General features: G+C 34.0%; 2 protein-coding genes, 1 non-coding gene and 1 pseudogene across 3 annotated transcripts; 3 read left to right on the plus strand and 1 right to left on the minus strand.

Moving 5' to 3' along the window:
* Positions 1-1082: 1082 nt before the first annotated feature.
* Positions 1083-1163, minus strand: TRNAL-AAG (transfer RNA leucine (anticodon AAG)). The gene has a single exon. It is a non-coding gene; the product is annotated as a tRNA-Leu (tRNA).
* A 2667-nt stretch (positions 1164-3830) lies between these two features.
* Positions 3831-5629, plus strand: LOC148767912 (zinc finger BED domain-containing protein RICESLEEPER 2-like; annotated as a pseudogene).
* A 2180-nt stretch (positions 5630-7809) lies between these two features.
* On the plus strand, positions 7810-13752 carry LOC105959758 (chlorophyll a-b binding protein 1B, chloroplastic). The gene is made up of 2 exons (XM_088823570.1): positions 7810-8228; positions 13093-13752. The coding sequence occupies exons 1-2, from the start codon at positions 7915-7917 to the stop codon at positions 13580-13582; spliced, it is 804 nt and encodes a 267-aa protein (XP_088679696.1). The 5' UTR covers positions 7810-7914; the 3' UTR covers positions 13583-13752.
* A 1653-nt stretch (positions 13753-15405) lies between these two features.
* LOC105959757 (ER membrane protein, putative (DUF962)) lies at positions 15406-18001 on the plus strand. Its single transcript, XM_012983899.2, has 4 exons — positions 15406-16000; positions 17321-17383; positions 17489-17560; positions 17634-18001. Exons 1-4 carry the CDS (start codon positions 15662-15664, stop codon positions 17748-17750), a joined length of 591 nt encoding a protein of 196 aa, XP_012839353.2. The 5' UTR covers positions 15406-15661; the 3' UTR covers positions 17751-18001.
* The last annotated feature ends 2284 nt before the right edge of the window (positions 18002-20285 follow it).

The following is a 20285-nucleotide window of genomic DNA, read 5'->3' on the forward strand; positions in this document are numbered from 1 at the left end:
GTGATTACCAGTACACGTATTTTAGCTTTTCGTTTTGTTTTGCTTGTACACTTTTCATGGATTTTATTGGCCATCATAACCTGTTTTTATTTTTGATTTGAAGCTAATGGAATTTGAAATTGCTGGAATTCTTCATTTGAAACTACTGGCAAATCATACGGATAATAATTAAACTACTGGAATTTTATATCTTATATGTAGGATTTTTCAACATGATACGTTGCAATTTGTTTCCATATCACTTTGATTTCTCTTGATCTTAGGTCTTGACGAAATAGATTTTTTTAATTTATTTTGAAATATAAATATTTTTTTAATTTTTTTATCGAAGAAATAGAAGTAAATTAGAAGAATTAAAATATGGGTTCGTGTGTTAAAATTTGATTCTAGTTCTCTTCTACTGAGATTGAGATGAAAATGTACATTGTTAGTCATATTTTTTTTATTTTAAAGTAGATACCAAGAAAGAATAATTTCATGGATTTTTTTGTCATTTTTGGTCATTGTGATAGTAAACAAATCTTACAATGGCAAACAGTTTATGAACATAAAATGAGTAAAAAGAGTTCATAAGTTTGTTACCCAAACACAATAAAAAATAATTTTAAAAATAAGACGTAACAGTTTATCAGATATAAGAGTTTATCAGTTATTTAAAATAAGTTTAAACAAATATATATATATATATATATATATATATATATATATATATATATATATATATATATATATATATATATATATAAATATATATATATATATTTTTTTTTTTTTAATTAGGGGTTATTTTACATACCCACTAGCCACCAAATAAACTAGATAAACCCTAGCCCAAATCATCATTTGACATACCCCTGGAGAAGCGAAAGTACTATACTACCCTTATATGCAATTTTCGCCCAAACTGCATTCAGCATTTCTGGTCCTGCATTTATCATTTTCGCTGATTTATTTATTTATTTATATATATATATATATATATGTATATATATATATATGTATATATATATATTATATATATATATGTATATATATATTATATATATATATTGTTCAAATTTTAAAAAATATACTAAATATAATGTTGACAGTGGGATTCGAACCCACGCCCTTTCGGACCAGAACCTTAATCTGGCGCCTTAGACCAACTCGGCCATATCAACATATTAGTTTAAATTACAATATTCGTTTTTAATCTTCATTTTATGGATAATCTATACACACATTTTTCAATTATAAAAAATATAAATTTCATAATAGATTAATTTGAATTTGATTTTGAATTTTCAAACATTAAAATCTATGAATATACTATATTTGCAAGGAATTAAAATAGAAATTCCAATTAATACGATATCAAAATAGAGAAAATTAGCAAGAACCCCCCTCATCTTGGAAATTTAATTAAGGAATCACCCTATGAGTTCGGACATGTGTGTATGATTCCGTTTTAAATTCCATTGCTCCATACTATGACTTGAATATTTTGATTCGTACATTTATTTTCTAATTGTAATTACGGATTGTAATTGTTTGTTTTTTGAATAAACTAATACTAATAATTAGGACCGGCAATTGAGTCAGGCCTACCCCGAGCCCGATGGCTCGGCCCGATTTTATTTGAGCCGAGCCGAATTAATTGTGATCCGGGCCGAGTTTGAGCCTTTTAATTAGACCCGATTAAACTATGGGCCGAGTTTGAGCTTACTATGGCTCAACCCAAATAATGATACTTAAATATAATATATATATATATATATATATATATATATATATATATATATATATATATATATATATATATATATGTGTGTGTGTGTGTGTGTGCAAAATAGTTTAGCAAATACTCCCTCCGTTCCTAAATAGGTGTCGTTTTTCACATTGACACAAATTTTAAGAATCTCAATAAATATGTCTTGATTTTAGGAAAATGGATATTGATGGACCAAAATACCCTTGTTTATTAATTAATGCATGAAGAGTGCTATAGAATTAATAAGGGTAAAATTGAAAAATAAGCAATTAATGCAGCATTGGAATTGTAAAATGACAGATAATATGGAACAAAAAAAATTCTCAAAAGAGACAGATATTGGAACAGAGGGAGTAAGTAATATATGCACGACACAGATGGAAACAAGTCAACATACTTAATTAGTAGTAATCAATTTATAAATTTAATCAAAGAATATGAAAAGTTTCCTACATCAAAGATATTAACCGTATCTTAGAGCCCGTTTGGCTAAGCTTATTTAAAACATCTTATAAGCTCCTACATCTGATAAGATGTTTTAGGAGTTGATAAGCTGTTAGATCTTATTTTAAAAATTATTTTTTAAGGTGTTTGGATATGTAGCTTATAAGTTACTTTTTGTTTTTATAAGTTGTTCAGGTGTTTGGAAATAAAAGGTCTGTTTATTGCTATAATGACAAAAAAGTACATGACGCCAGTATAATTGTTAAACTTATTTGACTCAAATACTTTTGTTCCTAAAATATTATTATAGTATTTACAAATTATTTTTTCAAATAATAATAATAATATAAAATAAAAATTGTAAAAGAAATATAATTTTTTTTTAGATGAAAGAAATATAATTTATTATGGAGATAATAAGAATATTCGTGTATTTTTATATACATATAAAATATAAATAGAGAATAATTTTCTTTACAATTATTATGATAATTACGATAATTATATTTAACTAATTATTAATCTTGATTACAAGAATACGTTGTTTTGATAAAATATAAATATTATTAGTATTCATGTAATATAATAAAGTATTTGAGGTTAATTTTGTATTTTAAATGTTTTAGTAAAGAAGAAATAAGATCTTAAAGAAAAAATGTGGGGTAGAGGTACTTTTTTAAAAACATCTTATAAGCTCCCTAACAGCTTATTTTTGGAAAAAATAAGATCTTTTGCAATTTTTTTACCAAACACCTTTTAACAACTTATAAGCTCCTAAACATCTTATAAGATGTTTTTAGGAGCTTATAAGCTTAGCCAAACAGGCTCTTAACCTTTTTCTTAATTCATATAAAACATTAAAACTAGAATTTACAGTATCTTGCAAAAGTCACGTTTAGGGTTTCTCTGCATATGTCATCAATAGAGGTAATTTTAATTTATTATTGTTTTTTTTTCTCAATTTTTCTTCAATACAATTTCATATTCTGAGAAAATTAAAGTGAAACCTTGGGGTTATTGTAATTGATTCCAGTTTGTGATCTCAAAAGGTATTAACTATAACTTTGAATACTTATCTTCACCGTTTGACAAAAATTGGTTCATAATTGTTTTATTGAGTTTGTGTTCCCAGTTTTTTTTTTTGGTAATATATATTACTTTTTTTTGCAATAGATTTAAATATGATGGATATACATTTTTAAATAATGAAATTAAGTGGTAAACTACATGGCTGAAGTTATTATTCCTGAATAATATTTGGTCGGACCATTATTTTGTGTTAATAATTATTCATTAGGTACCAACCTATGAAGATGGAGATATGGTCGAGGAACATACTACGACAACATGTTTGAATCATTATACGAAAAGAAAAAGATCAGTAAAATTGAGGTCTGAAGTTTGGAATCACTTCTCAAAAGTTGAGAGCAAAGATGGAGCAAAAGCCAAATGCAAGTGTAACTACTGCAAAAAGGCGTTTTCTTGTCCGAGCAAAGGTGGAACGACACACTTACTCTGTCATATCACTGAGTTAAAATGTCCGATCTATCGGAAGATGCAAACTAATTAGAATGTCGGTAAGTCTCAAGCTCTTATCCATGTTGAAGATAAAAATCAAATTCAAGATGCTAGAATGGTGTCTTGGCAATTTGATCAAGTGAAAAGTCGAAGTGATCTTGCTGAACTTATTATTATTCAGGAGCTGCCATTTAGTTTTGTTGACGATCCAACTTTTAGGAAGTTCGTTCTTAATTTATGTCCGAAATTCAAGTTTGTTTCGAGGAATACGATAAAGAGCGATTGCTTGAAAATTTATCAGACTGAGAAGAAAAGGTTGAAAGATACTCTACAAACCTTAAGTCCAAGAATTTGTCTCACGACCGACACATGGACATTCAAGACTGAGTTGCCATTTATGGCGCTAACTGCTCATTTTATTGACGATTCATGGAAGCTACATAAGGTAATTCTCAACTTTGTCATTGTCCCAATTAAGGCCAGTGGGGCAGACATAATCACGAATTGTTTAGTAGAGTGGAACATAGAAAAGATTTGCACTATTACAATGGATAATCATTCTGCTAATGACATCGTCGCTGAGATTTTTTCAGAGCAATATTCTTCGAGAGACTTATTATTACTTGGAGGCCGTCATCTTCAGGTAAGGTGTTGGTGTCATGTTCTTAATTTAATTGTACAAGAAGGAATTGGAGAAATCAAAGACTCTATCTAGAGTTAGAAAGACAATAAAGTATGTTAAAGCATCACCGAAAAGAAAGCTTGAGTTTCTTCAGTATGCTGATCAAGAGCGTATACCACGAGGTAAAATGTTGGTCCTTGATTTATGTACAAGATGGAATTCAACATATTTGATGCTTGAATCAGCCTTGCATTTCAGAAAAGTTTACGATCGTATGCGATCGCGGGACATGCAATTCAAAGATCCACCATTAGCAGAAGATTGGGAGAAAGCTTCTGTAATTCACAAGTTCTTGGAGACCTTTAATATTGTCACTAAGATATTTTCTGGGAGTGAGGATTGTACAACAAATGTATTTTTCCGCGAGGTCTATCGATTATTAATATTATTGCGTGAAACCTCAAATGATCTTAGCACGTTATTGAGGAAAATGGCCTTTAATATGCTTTTGAAGTTTGAGAAGTATTGGCTGAATAAGGAACCAAACTTGTTGCTTTCGGTTGCACTTGTTCTAGATCCTAGATACAAATTAAAGTATCTGGAGTTTTGCTACATGAAAATCTATGACAATACATTGGCAACAAGGTTCACAAATCGTGTGAAGCGTGAACTTAAGAACCTGTTTGATGAATATACAATTACTTGCCAAGTTTCAAATCCATTGGAGGGGACTTCAAAAATATCTAAAGAAATTATGCCAGATGATAATTCATCGACGATAGACATGATGGCTGAATTCTACAAATTTGCTAAACAAGAAGATGCAATTAATAAAACAGAATTGAAATTGTACTTGGAGGAGAAGCTGCACCCTGCCCAAATTGTTCAAGAAGATAACTTCAATATTTTAGATTGGTGGAAGTTGTACGCTGCGAAGTATCCTATCATGGCTAGAATGGCTCGTGATATTCTTGCAATTCCAGTGTCATCTGTTGCTTCAGAAAGCGCATTCAGTATTGGAGGAAGAGTTCTGAATAAGTTTCGTAGTTCACTACTCCCTACTACAGTTGAAGCACTAATTTGTTTACAAATTGGATTCGTGGAGATGAAATACAGTGTGATTACGGTGATGAGTTTGACGATGATTTCTCAGGTAAGGGCATTGATTTTATAATAAGTTGTAAATAATATTTTTTTTTAATTAAATTAATGTATACTGATGTTGTTTGTTTTGTTTTTTTGTTCTTGTGTCTTTTTTTTTTGCAGGTCTTAAGATTTCGGGAAAGGATTAGGAGTGCATCTAGAGACTATTGCTTCTATTAGTTTTTTGTTTTTTTCATTTCGATTTGGACTTATGCATTTTTTGTCGTTTAATTACTTAAGGATTAATTATTTGTGATATTAGACTTCATATTTTTTAGGAATAGACTATGTCGTTTTATCTTATTTTGATCTTCATGAGTATTTTAAATTTTGCTCTTATGTTGCGAAGGTTTTTTTTTTTCTTTATTTTTATGAACATGTTTGAGTGCAAAGTTGTAAAAGTAGTCATTTTTTTATCGTTCGATATAAGCCCGATATAAACCCGAAGCCCGAAATAATTAGTGAGCCGAGTTTGAATCTATAGGGATAAGGCCCGATGGTATTTGAACTTGAGCCTATACTAATGAGGCCCGATGGTATATGAGCTTGAGCCAACCTAAGCTCGGCTCACATGGCCCGATTGCCAGTCCTACTAATAATAACATTAAAATGTATATTTAACTGTTTAACATTAATTTTTTTACGCATGTATAATTAGTGTCCTGCCTTTTCTTGTACAAAAATGCGAAATCTCTCGCCCCAGTGCCTTTTCTTCTTCAACCTAAGATTGGTTTTTCGTTGCTCAGCCGTTTTCGCCATTAACACTGCTCCAAAGAATCAGAATCACACGTATTGAATCTCATAAAATAATTAGTTAAATTGCAACTTTTAGTAGAATATTTAATTCCTCAATCTATAATTTTTATTAATATTTAATGGATTCAAATATAATTGTATTCCACATGTTTAATTTATACAATCCTAAGTTTTGTTTTTTAAAAAAATACTATTCGCCAGATACTTTGAAATAGTTTTTGTGCTTCCATTTCAAATCTTTCATTGAGGATAAACGTACATAGATTAAAATATGTGAACGGTTTCCTCAAAAAAAAAAAAAAAAATATATATGTGAACGGATGCCATGGGAGACCTGAGTACCCAAGATAATCAGAATAACGAAAGGCCCAAGAATATCAGTTTTGTTCACCAACTTGGGTTCCCAAGTCCACGTGTCAATAAATTAGTGGCATCCGATTAATGCTATTTATCGGGCTATCCGTTTTAAATGAGCTCCCTTAAGATAATGGTATGTAGTATATATATCTATCAGAAATCGGAATGAATTTTTTGTATTCCAAGTTATTTTGAAAGGAAATTGGAACCCATTTTTTATTTCCGTAAAAATTTAAAATTTTTCAAAAAAAAACAATTTTCGATCCATTCAATCCGATTTCCACCCTAGCGAAAGAATGTAAATATCCTAATGTTTTTCCCAATGTTATCAGAACCGAACCGGTTATAGAAACGGACGACCATTTGGGTCATGGGTTTATAGGGTCGAACCGGTTCAACCGGGTTTTTGATTTTTTTTCAATATGCCATTACTTTATAAATTTTAATGTTTTAAAAATATTATTTGCTTTATATTTTTAATCTTCCACTTATTATTTTCACTTTTATCTAATTCACCTCGCTTTTTACTATATTTTATTGCTTATACTCTATATTTTTCCAATTTTTATTCTTCAAATTCGGTAATCGGCCACCCCTATTCGATCACACATGATCATATCCGACAATCTTCCGACCACTCATGACTAGATCCGTCCACCCACTACTAAGTCTGTGAAGGTTCGCTCAAATCTAACCACAAATAACCAACTCAGCGGTGATTCAAGGCGTTTCGGCCGAAAAACCGGGTTCCTAAACTGACTCGTCGGTTCTCAGATTTTACCCGGTCGAACCGAATTTTAGTCATTGACCCCAGTTTTTGATTTGTCCGGTTTTAAATGTCAGACCGGACCGCTTTATTGCCGGGTCACGGTCGAACCGGTCTGACCGACCGGTTTGATCCGATTCTAACAACATTGATTTTTCCCTTGGGTCAGAAAATTTTTAGCCTTTTGTAGCATGAGTTGCCAATGAAAGAAATTTGTGAACATATAAAAATTAATAAAATATGCATAGGAAAATCTCAACCACGGAAATATAGACCCAACCTCAGCCTCAAGATACATTTACAAACTTCGTTCATTTGGAAACAAAAATCTACAGAAGTGGACTACAAATTGCCAACTGTATAGTGGGCCCCACGTAATCTTGAAATCCAATCAAATAACAGATATAGATATCACAAGATAATACAACTGATCACAATTCCCGCCTATATGTAACTACCAACTACCTCCTCATTCATCCTCAAACAATACTTCCTCTTTCAACTCACAAACCCCAAAAAGAAAAAAAAGAAAAAAAAAACACTCCCCTTCCTTCAATGGCGGCCTCTTCAATGGCTCTATCGTCTCCGTCTTTCGCCGGCCAGGCGGTCAAGTCGACCCCCGAATTCGCCAGCTCCGGCGGCAGGATCTCAATGAGGAAGACCGCAGGCAAGCCCAAGCCCAAGCCCGCTTCGTCCGGGAGCCCGTGGTACGGCCCGGACCGTGTCAAGTATTTGGGCCCATTCTCCGGCGAGGCCCCCAGCTACCTCACCGGTGAATTCCCCGGTGACTACGGCTGGGACACCGCGGGGCTTTCGGCCGACCCGGAAACATTCGCCAAGAATCGTGAACTTGAGGTGATCCACTCGAGGTGTTAGAAGAATATAATATATATTCTTTTTGATTTAGTTTAGCCTTAATTAGGTGATTTGATTAGGGATTTGATTAGATTCAATCAAGTCTTAATTAGTGATTTGATTAGGGATTTGATTAGGTGTAATTAGTTTCTTCCTTTATTATTTCTCTCTTGTGTGTATATAAATTTACAAGCTCTCATTGATGAAATACAAGACACAATTCATCTTTTTCATTATGTGTTTCTTCATTTCTACATGGTATCAGTGAATCTTTGATTTTTTTTTCTCCTCATTCTTCAAAATGTCTACCGACGATCTTCTTCCTACAAAGTCTTCTTCATCATCACCCACACCCATCATAACCGATTTATACACAATCCATCATTCCGATAGTCCTTCTACTATCCTTGTCACACCTTTGTTGACAGGAGATAATTACGGATCATGGAGTCGTGCAGTCACAATGGCACTTCGTGCCAAAAATAAGCTTGGTTTCGTTGATGGGTCACTCCCAATTCCGACAGAGAAATCTGACATTTCTAATTGGGAACGTTGTAATGATTTGGTAGGAAGTTGGATCCTTAATTCTGTTTCACCTGAGATCCGTCCAAGTATCTTGTATGCTGAAACTGCAGCACAAATTTGGACCGATCTCAAGGATCGTTTTTCTCAATCAAATGCTCCAAAAATTTATCAATTGAAACAATCAATTTCTTCCCTCAAACAAGAAAGCATGTCTGTTTCATTGTATTTTACGCAACTCAAATCTCTATGGGATGAACTCGGTTCCATTATCCATATCACTCCTTGCATTTGTGGTAATGCTAAAAGCATTATTGACCAACAAAATCAAGATCGATCCATGGAATTTCTTCAAGGACTACATGATCGTTTTTCCGCTATTCGCAGCCAAATTCTCTTGATGGAACCATTTCCTTCCATTCAACGTATCTATAATTTGGTTCGTCAAGAAGAAAAGCAGCAAGAGATCAATATTCTCACAACTCCTACTGTTGATGCCGCTGCACTTCAAGCATCTAAACCTCAATTTCGTCCGTCGGGAAAACGTCAACGTCCAGTTTGCGACCATTGCAACAAACATGGTCATACTCTTGCTACATGCTATCAACTTCATGGCTTTCCCGACAAACATGTGAAGAAATCCGTGCCACCTCCATCCAACTCCACTCTTATGGCTAGTTCACTCACGCACGAACAATACAACAAGCTTCTCACACTTCTTGCCAAAGAAGAAACTAGTGGACCCTCAGTGCACTTAGCAGGTAAAAATCACACATTTTCGTCATTTTGTTGGATTATTGACTCCGGTGCTTCTAATCATATATGTACATCTCTCTCACTTTTTTCTTCATATTCCCCTATTCGTAAAAACATATATGTTCAATTGCCTGATGGCTCTCACGCGCCTGTGACTCACATAGGCACAGTCAAATGTTTTGGTACTTTCATTCTCACGAATGTTTTTTACATTCCATCTTTTAAGTTCAATTTGTTATCGATTTCACAATTTACGAAATCCACAAATTGTGATATAATTTTTTCTTCGTCTGGATGTGTATTTCAGGACCAATCAACGAAGAAGACGATTGGTCGGGGTAATCCTCACAATGGCCTTTTCTATCTAGATTGCCATTTGATTTCTAATTCTGCTCTTTCTATTAAGCAATGTAATAAATTTGATCTATGGCATTCTCGCCTTGGTCATCCATCTAGGCCTCGTTTTGATTTTATTGTTAAGAATTCTCAAAATATTATTCCAAATAAGGATTTTGTTTGTGATGTTTGTCCACGTGCTAAACAGGCACGTCTTTCATTTCCTCAACGTACATCTTGTTCTTCTCATTGTTTTGAATTGATTCATGTTGATATTTGGGGTCCTTTCTCTATACCCTCACAAAATGGATCACGATTCTTCTTAACTATTGTTGATGATTATTCAAGATGCACTTGGATTTATCTAATGAAACACAAATCCGAAACTTTCAACATGATAACCCATTTTTTTAATCTAATTCGTCGTCAATTTAACACAAAAGTCTCTCGTTTCAATTCCGGAAATGGGGATATTTTTCTTCCTCAACTTCAAACCATACGTTCAGATAATGGTTCTGAATTTCTTTCCAAACAAATTCAAAAATGGTTTCATGATAATGGAATCATTCATCAACGTAGTTGCGTTGCGACCCCACAACAAAATGGCATTGTAGAACGTAAACATCGGCATCTCCTTGATGTCGCTCGAGCTTTACGATTTCAAGCAAACTTGCCTCTTTCTTTTTGGGGTGAATGTATTCTAACCGCTGCATTTCTCATTAACAAACTTCCAACTCCAGTCCTTCAATATAAATCTCCTCATCAAGTCTTAGTTGGACATCTTCCATCTTATTCCTCTCTTCGAGTTTTTGGGTGTTTATGTTTTGCTAAAAATATAAATATTCAACATAAATTTGATGAACGAGCAAAACCTGGCATCTTTGTTGGTTATCCTTATGGACAAAAGGGATATCGTATATACGACCTCAAAACTCGTCAAATTTACGTTTCACGCGATGTCATTTTTCATGAGTCAATTTTTCCATATCATGATCTTGTAAATTCATCTTTACAAGATCCAATTTCAATTACTCCGATCAATGATAATGGGACTTTTGACTACCCAACACCACTCATCGACCCTCCTTCGGGTGATTCTATTCCTCGTAATGAAACTACGAGTTTGGATGACTCGCCACCATCTCAACTTGATGATTCAATCAATTCTCCCTCTATTTCCGAATCTCCTTCCTCACATTCTCAAGTTGATGGTTCAACTAATTCTCCATCTATTTCCGATGGCACACCATCTTCTGATTCACCTTCTACAACCATTGTTCGTAATTACCCTCAACGCATCCGTCACCAACCAAAGCGTCTCAATGATTATATTTGTAATCATATTTCACTATCCACTGATTTTCCACTAGCAAATTACATTTCTTTCCGTAATTTAAGTCATTCCCATCGAGCCTTTCTCACAAATATCATTAAGAATCAAGAGCCGCGATCATATTCTCAAGCCATAAAATCAATTGAATGGCGTGATGCAATGGCCAAGGAAATTCGAGCTCTAGAATCAAATAACACTTGGTCCTTATGTCAAATTCCACCCGGCAAATCACCCATTGGTTGTAAATGGGTCTTCAAAATTAAATATCGGTCAGATGGTTCAATTGATCGATATAAAGCTCGTCTAGTTGCCAAAGGTTATACTCAAATTGAAGGAATTGATTACCATGATACCTTCGCACCTGTGGCAAAACTAGTTACTGTACGTCTCCTACTCTCAATTGCTGCCATTAAAAGTTGGTCCATCCACCAACTTGATGTTAACAATGCATTTCTTCAAGGAGATCTTAATGAAGAGGTCTATATGAAACTTCCCCCTGGCTTCTCTCACAAAGGGGAGACTCGTGTATGTAAATTAAATAAATCAATCTATGGTCTCAAACAAGCATCTCGTCAATGGTTCTCCAAATTCTCAACCACTCTTATTAGTCGAGGCTTTCATCAATCAATTTCAGACTACAGTCTTTTTACATATATTCGTAATAAGACATCCATTTTTATACTCGTCTACGTTGATGATATTATCATTACAGGAAATAATGATGATGCTATTTCCGATATCAAAAAATTTCTTGCCAATTCTTTTTCCATAAAAGATCTTGGTAATCTTCGATATTTTTTGGGTATTGAAGTATCTCGTTCTAAACAAGGCATCTTTTTATGTCAACGCAAGTATACTCTAGACATCTTATCTGATTCCGGGATGACTGGTTCTCGTCCGTCTGATTTTCCAATGGAACCACATCTTCGTTTACGTCCACATGATGGGACTCCTCTTTCCGATCCATCAATCTATCGACGTCTCATAGGGCGCCTGCTATATCTCACTGTAACACGACCTGACATTCAATATGCGGTAAATACTCTTAGTCAATTCATGCAAAATCCGCATTCTACTCATCTTGATGCTGCCAATCGAATCCTTCGTTATCTTAAAGGTACTGTTGGTAAAGGTTTATTCCTTTCTGCATCTAGTTCTCTCACTCTAGTAGGATATGCCGACTCTGATTGGGCTGGTTGTCCTACCACTCGTCGGTCTACCACTGGTTATTTCACCATGTTGGGTTCTAGTCCTATTTCTTGGAAAACTAAGAAACAACCAACCGTTTCTCGTTCTTCTGCCGAAGCCGAATATCGTTCTCTTGCTGCACTTACTTGTGAGTTACAGTGGTTAAAATATGTTCTAACGGATCTCGGTTTCAACCACTCTCAACCAATTCCAATTCATTGTGATAGCCAAGCTGCTATACACATTGCAGAAAATCCTGTCTTTCATGAACGCACCAAGCACATTGAGATTGATTGTCATTCGGTTCGAGAAAAAATTCAGGCAGGGCTCATTGCTCCCTCATACCTACGTTCAAGTGATCAACTGGCAGATATTTTTACGAAACCACTTGGCGGTGAAGCTTATCGACGATTAGTTCGCAAGTTGGGTGTTTTTGATATATCAATACCACTTCCAACTTGACGGGGGGTGTTAGAAGAATATAATATATATTCTTTTTGATTTAGTTTAGCCTTAATTAGGTGATTTGATTAGATTCAATCAAGTCTTAATTAGTGATTTGATTAGGGATTTGATTAGATTCAATCAAGTCTTAATTAGTGATTTGATTAGGGATTTGATTAGGTGTAATTAGTTTCTTCCTTTATTATTTCTCTCTTGTGTGTATATAAATTTACAAGCTCTCATTGATGAAATACAAGACACAATTCATCTTTTTCATTATGTGTTTCTTCATTTCTACAGTGGGCCATGCTCGGAGCTCTCGGATGCGTCTTCCCCGAGCTTCTAGCGCGCAACGGCGTGAAATTCGGGGAGGCGGTTTGGTTCAAGGCCGGATCGCAGATATTCAGTGAGGGTGGGCTCGATTATTTGGGAAACCCTAGCTTGGTCCATGCCCAGAGCATACTGGCCATCTGGGGTGTCCAGGTTGTGTTGATGGGAGCTATTGAGGGCTACAGAATTGCCGGTGGGCCACTCGGTGAGGTTGTCGACCCGCTTTACCCGGGTGGGAGCTTCGACCCGTTGGGCCTCGCTGAGGACCCGGAAGCTTTTGCTGAGCTGAAGGTGAAGGAGCTAAAGAATGGGAGACTCGCGATGTTCTCGATGTTCGGATTCTTTGTTCAGGCGATTGTTACTGGAAAGGGACCGTTGGAGAACCTTGCCGATCATCTTGCGGACCCGGTTAACAACAACGCGTGGGCCTTTGCCACAAACTTCGTACCCGGAAAGTGAGCTTGAGAAATTTATGATCGGTAGTACTTGCCGGTTGGGATATTAATTGTGAGCCCACAAATTGTTGTTAGAATTTTGTGGTGTAATGTAAATGAGAGATTAGTTTTCAGCATTAATGATGTATGCTTCTGGTGTAAATGGGTTTGATCTAATGATAAAATTGTGTTTTTCTTTAATTGTTTTATTTATTTTTTCGCTTCACGAATTTTGGATTTTTAATTTGCTGCTGTTTATTAATTTCCGACCTATAATCCACCTTCAAGAATATGTTAACAGTTATTGTAGCTTCTTTACTTGGATTTTCCAATGCCTTTTTGGAGTTTCTTCTTTTATAGGATTGTTTTCTAAGTTTGTCGAGACGGTGCCGAGTGGAAGGGCCGTCGCTCAACGGATACCAAATTTATTCTAATTTTGCAACCGCGCGAAAATGAATTTACATACAGTGTATTCACTATACCAGGCATATAACATAATTAAGTGACTAGGGAAATTTGAGAATACAATAGGATTTGTGCTGAAAAATTGACATTTTAACCGTGTTAGTAACCTGAATAATTTATCCAAAGTGCTACTTATTATTTACAGGGAAGATCAACATTCGAACAAGTTTGTCGGAATTTTAAACGGAAACTGATTGACTCCATTTTCTGAAAGATCAGCTTAATTCCATATTCCAATTAAATTATTATATTTTTAAAGGCAATGTAGAGAAGAAAGAAGCTTTAAGAAAATTACACCTATTTAATATAACTATAGTTGGGACCCCCCTATAATTTAGAAAATTGCACAATCTTCCCTTGATGTATGATATTAGCTAACAGTTAATCCATTCGACCATTGATGTTTATACAAATTTTCTTCTTAATCTTGATAAAATAGTGAGTATGTTAGATAATTTAGATTGTTCTCTCCTCTGAAGTTAGATCTAATTACGTAAAGATCCCATGTATTTTAAACAGCATTACATAGACCTCCTTAAAGTTTAATCTGAACTAAGTAACTTTAAATTCATTAAATATTATTTTTACTAGTAATTAATTCGTTCAGGAAAAAAACATCATATTACCAGGGGTAAAATTCATTTTGCAGCCTTATACTATGAGAAATGTATCATTTACCCATTGAAATATAAAAAATATCAAACACCCCCCTTTTGTTAGCCTTTTTCCTAATTTCCATTAGTCAAACCCTTTGACCGACTATAGTAAAGAAATGTTGGCCTTTTCTTTTGACGAAAATACCCCCAACTATATATATCAGTTGCTTAGTTTTGACAAATGTTCACTTTCTTCAGCCATTTACTTCACTTTTTTCAGCCATTTTTTTTACTATATTCAGTCATTTTCTTATAAAAACAACTGAAAAGTTGATTAAACAATGAAGCTTTGCAGATTATGATAAAATCCACACAAAAGAAAATTAAAAGCCCTAAAATCTAAAAGAAACCCAAAATTGGAATAAAACCATATGAAAGAATTGCAAAAAAAAAAAAAAAAAAAACTTTTCATATTATAATGGAAAAATACCCCGAAAAAGAAAACTGAAAATCCCCATAATCAAATACTAAAATCAACAAAAAACCATAATTTGAATGAATGCTAAAAATCGTCAACAATCCACAAAAAATACGCTTCAAAAAATTAAGGGATTACATCAGATATAAAGCATGGTAAAAGAGTCATTGTACACTCAAATTTAACACCGATAATAGTTTGATCATTCACCACTAAAAATAGGGGGGGTGTTTGATGTTTTCTATACATTATGGGGGTAAGTGATATATTTCACATAGTACAGGGGTGCAAAATGAATTTTACTCTATTACGAAATAGGAGTAGGTTAGAGAGCGGTACGATGTTAGCGCATTTTAGCTCATCCACACGGATAGACAACATCGAAGAAAACGTAGGCAAAAGACAAGAACACGAAAATCAAATCTCCCGTCAACCCTGTAAACCCAACATAAAGGGCGAAAACATCCCATTTCTTGAAAATTCTAATTCGGGAAAGAAATCATAAATTAAGTTCAAGAAAATAAGAGAGAGAGAGAGAGAGAGAGAGAGAGAGAGAGAGAGAGAGATGGGGTTGTTTGATTTGGAAGAGCAATTTGCATTCTATGGAGCTTACCACAGCAACCCAGTAAACATAGTATTACACATGATCTTTGTCTGGCCGATTGCGTTCACACTTATGGTTCTTTTGTATTTTACTCCGCCTCTTTTCATCCACCCCCAATTTGATTTTTGGGATCTTAATTTCTTGGTATTGAATTATGGGTTCTTGTTTGCTGTAATTTACGGCGCGTACTATGTGATTTTGGACAGAAAAGCTGGCTCCTTTGCTGCTTTCCTGTGTTTTTCTTGTTGGCTTGGCAGCAGCGCTCTTGCTCATCGGCTCGGCTTCTCTTCGGCTTGGAAGGTCATTTTTTTTTTTTTTTTTTTTTTGTTTTTAATTGCATTTTATTTCATTTTATTTTTATAAAATTTGTCTCTTGATTAATTACTCTTACATTGAATGAATTCTTATTGAACAAAGATAAATCAGCTGTAAGAATTTAGGAGTTACAAGAATCAATGCTGAGGGTACAATTGGAAAGGAAAAAATGAATTAGAATGACAAACATTCTGGGAAAAAAATTCGATATTTAACCGAAACATCAATTTGTTTTGCACGTTTATTTGTCGGCATCGTTTGTTATTTTTCGTTTTCTAGAAAACTAGGACATGCGAAGTGTGTGTTATTGGATTTGTTTGCAAATCTCTATTTCCTTGTTCTCTATGATATTCTTTACGAATGGTAGGATTTGTTATTTCCGTTTTGATTTTTTTTGTTGATCTCGATTATATGTTGACCACGCCTTTTGAGTGCTGAGTTTAAATTTGAGATATTAATATAATTTAGTGGTTGGATTGTACCGAATAGTGATTCAAGAAAAAGGTATAAATATCCAACGATCAACTATTTAATTAGTAATTCATGTGTGCATCAAAATGTTACACTTTGAGAGCGTACCGAGTTTCGTATTATATTTTACCCTAATGAATTTCTCCAAACACCCTGGAGGATTTCGTTTTTTCAAATAAAATATATTTTGCTTACTCGAGTTTCATTGTATGGGTGAATTACTACATGCTAGTTCTTAAATTCAGTCTGGCGAGACTTGATCTGCGTCCTTGTTAATTAAACGAGGTCCCTTTATATGATTAGTTATAATTTCAGCAATTAGTGAAAGTTGATGGTTAAAAACTTCATTGTTGGAAATTGTTCTTTGTATATTGAATCAAAGAAAACGAGTAAATACCATGTTGTTTTTTGACGCAGTATTTTTATCTCCGAGTCCAATCAAACAAATAGACTATTTTTTCAGATGTCATTTTTCACTATTTTACTCCGTTTTTTTTTCCATCACAGTCTTTGGGGATGGGACTGGGAATAATGTGTTGAAATGGATCATTTATCGCCTTACATTTTATGTTTTCGATGCCGTTTTTCGATTAGGGCATTGTCTTATTAATTGTCATACCAAGCTTCCATGATATGTTATATTGTTATTATTTCAAGACAATCTTCGAAAGATTTATGTAAGATACACGTTACACTTTGAGATACAAATTTGAAATTTATACATTATCCTTTTTGTAATGATTGGAAAACAATTCATCACTTCATATTTGATTTTGTGATGATTCCACGTAAAATTTCAGTTTCTTTCTGACCGTTTCACCGTCGTTGTAGCAGGTTGTTCTTGCATCTCAAATACTGTGCTGGACTGGTCAGTTCATAGGCCATGGTGTATTTGAGGTCATTATTCGAACGAATTATCTTGCAGCATTATTTAACTCTTTCATTTTTTTTTTCTCTTTCAATATTTCGGACAAAGATATATACATGAAATAAATTTTGCAGAAACGAGCGCCTGCGCTGTTTGACAACCTTGCTCAAGCATTCCTCATGGCACCATTCTTTGTGCTGCTCGAGGTACATTATATATATTAATAAAAAATTTTAACGATTCAGCAAATTATAACTAATTATTGCGTGTGATCGAAAGGGACTGCAATCTGCATTTGGATACGAGCCGAATCCGGGATTCCATGCTAGAGTACAAGCTAAAGTAGATGCTGAAATCAAAGCTTGGAAGGACAGCAAACTCAAGAAAACCTCTTAACAAAATTGCTTGCCTACATGCATATACAAGATCATATGTATATGTATATGTATATGTATGTATATATGTATGTATGTATGTATAACTTATTAATCCAACGTTATTAAGCATAAATTTGCTCTCACTACCTCATTAAATGTTATTTTGATCTCTTTTTTTGTGTCTTTCATAAGATTCAACCATACTTTAATTTTTTTTTATGTGTGTAGAATCTTTAAACGACATGCTTAATGGAAATATTTCATCTTCTATCTCCATTTTTTTATTTATTTTTTGGTAATGAAGGAACCCGCAACCAAATATATAGGTGCACTGAGTAAACATACAGTTTGATATAATAGCTTATAAAGTATATGAGAGATGTAAACAATACTAGGCAATATCTATACTCTCAGAATTTTATGCAGTAAATTAAATATTTGAAATTTTGATGCAAGTTTACGTGATATGGAGAATTTTATGTAGTTGATGAAACCTTTTCAGTTCTTTGTTCTGATCGTTCGAACCAGACAACGATCTGAATTAGGTTATCCGGGAAATTATGGTACGGGTAAAATTGCATGACTTAAACTAAATTTGAATCCAATCCTTGACACGTTTTGGCTTAGACATTGAGGAATGGATCATGTAATAAAAGAATAAAAAAATAATTTTAATATTATTGTTTACCTAAATATATATATAATAAAAAAATGGGTCTATTAGCAAGAGATCCTTCATTATTTGTTTTAATATAACAAACCTACTTTGATATTTACATTTGAGATACTCCCTAACTTTTCATAGCCCCATTTTATCCTCACATTATTCCAATTTCTCCTCCTCTTAGCCACTACCTATATATCGTTCCATTTTCTACATTTTTCTTTTTTTGTTTTTAATTAGTTTATTTTTGAGTAAATTCATCTTTTTTTTTTTCTGGTATATTTACCACATTGTAAACAACTATCAATTATAATAATCAACTACATTTTTTGTACTAAAATCATAATCAACTACAAATTACAGGAATCAACACAAATTATAGTAATCAACTATAAATTTATTAGATAATTAACTATATTTTGTTCATCTATAATTTTAACGTACATACAATTGAAAACAACTATTTATTATAACAAAGACGACTATAAAAAAATACTCATTCAAGCTATAAATCCAAAACTAAAAACGATTATCAAATTCAAAACAACCAAAACTCTTGAAAACCGACGACAGAAAAGGAACAATTCCAGCGAACCCTCACGCCGCCACACGAAAAAGACTTGCAAATGACCAGAAAAACAACAATAAAAATTAACAAAACGACTAGAAAAACTCCAAAGCATTAATTTGTAGTTGTTTTCATACAGTTCAAAACAACTACAAATTATGAATCTCCATCAATACCTCCTCTCTAGGCCAGCACTTCGCGAGAAAGGCGTTGCAATCAATATTAAATCCTGGCTTCGCCGGGTGAAATCTAGCGCCGCCACCAAAACACAATGCCACCAAATCCTAGACCGCGACCAACACCAACCCCTAGAGTTGTCGCACAAAAACACTAATGTCGCCGCGCGAAAAACAACCAAAAAACACAGTCAATCGCGTAGCACCATCTCATTGTTAACAGGATCGAGCAACATCGAATCGATAAAACTTGTGGCTTTGAAGTGGATTGATAAAGAAGAGAGGGGGAAAGAGTTTCCCACAATGTCAGAAGAAGAACGCCCAATTTATGCCGTCGGAAAAAATCCTTTTAAGATTCTAGAGCACGATCCCTTTGAAGATTTCCATGGAATCGTGTTGCAGAGCACGATACTTCATATTATGTTTTATTTTTTTATTTATTTTTAATTCAAAAATATTAATTAATTAATTTGAATGTTTATTTTGTATAGATGACATACCGCAAAAGTTTGAGTGAAATAGTAGCGGCAAACATCAAATCACTCAGTGTATCACCGGCTTGATTACATCTATACCAGTATTCTTATACAGTTTCTTGAAGGTTCGACATCACGTGTTGTATCGATGTCTTCCCCGCTCGTCGACGTCTGTTGATTATCCTTCCTCAATCGATCAATAACTAATGTCGGCTTCACGTGGCTCCTTCTCAGTAACTTTACTACCTCGTACTCTTCTGGTGTCAAACAACTTTCCGGACCTTGTCCTGTAGGATACGGTAGCGTCACGTAAATGTGGATGTCATCTTTTAACTTCATTCGCCATAGTGCATCATATTGATTTCTGCTACCGTATAAACGAAACATACATCCACATTTCTTTGTTCCAACATTTCGTGGCTCTCAACATCGCTTCACTTTTCACGTCCCTCCCCATACAGATGACATGTAATTAGTACATAGACGATTTTCTCCCTTGAAGCTGCTATCAATCAATGACCATGAATACCAGCAGTGTTTTTTGTCCATACCACTAATTCTGTGATAGTTTCAAACTCAATATCCACATTGAATATTCACTGTGATCCTCGAATGTTGTTGTTGTGTTTTGACGAATTACATCATAACACATGTTGGGATTCTCGTACTC

This window comes from Erythranthe guttata, chromosome 9 (assembly GCF_056151865.1).
Source record: "Erythranthe guttata isolate IM_541 chromosome 9, IM_541, whole genome shotgun sequence".
NCBI classification, from domain to species: domain Eukaryota; kingdom Viridiplantae; phylum Streptophyta; class Magnoliopsida; order Lamiales; family Phrymaceae; genus Erythranthe; species Erythranthe guttata.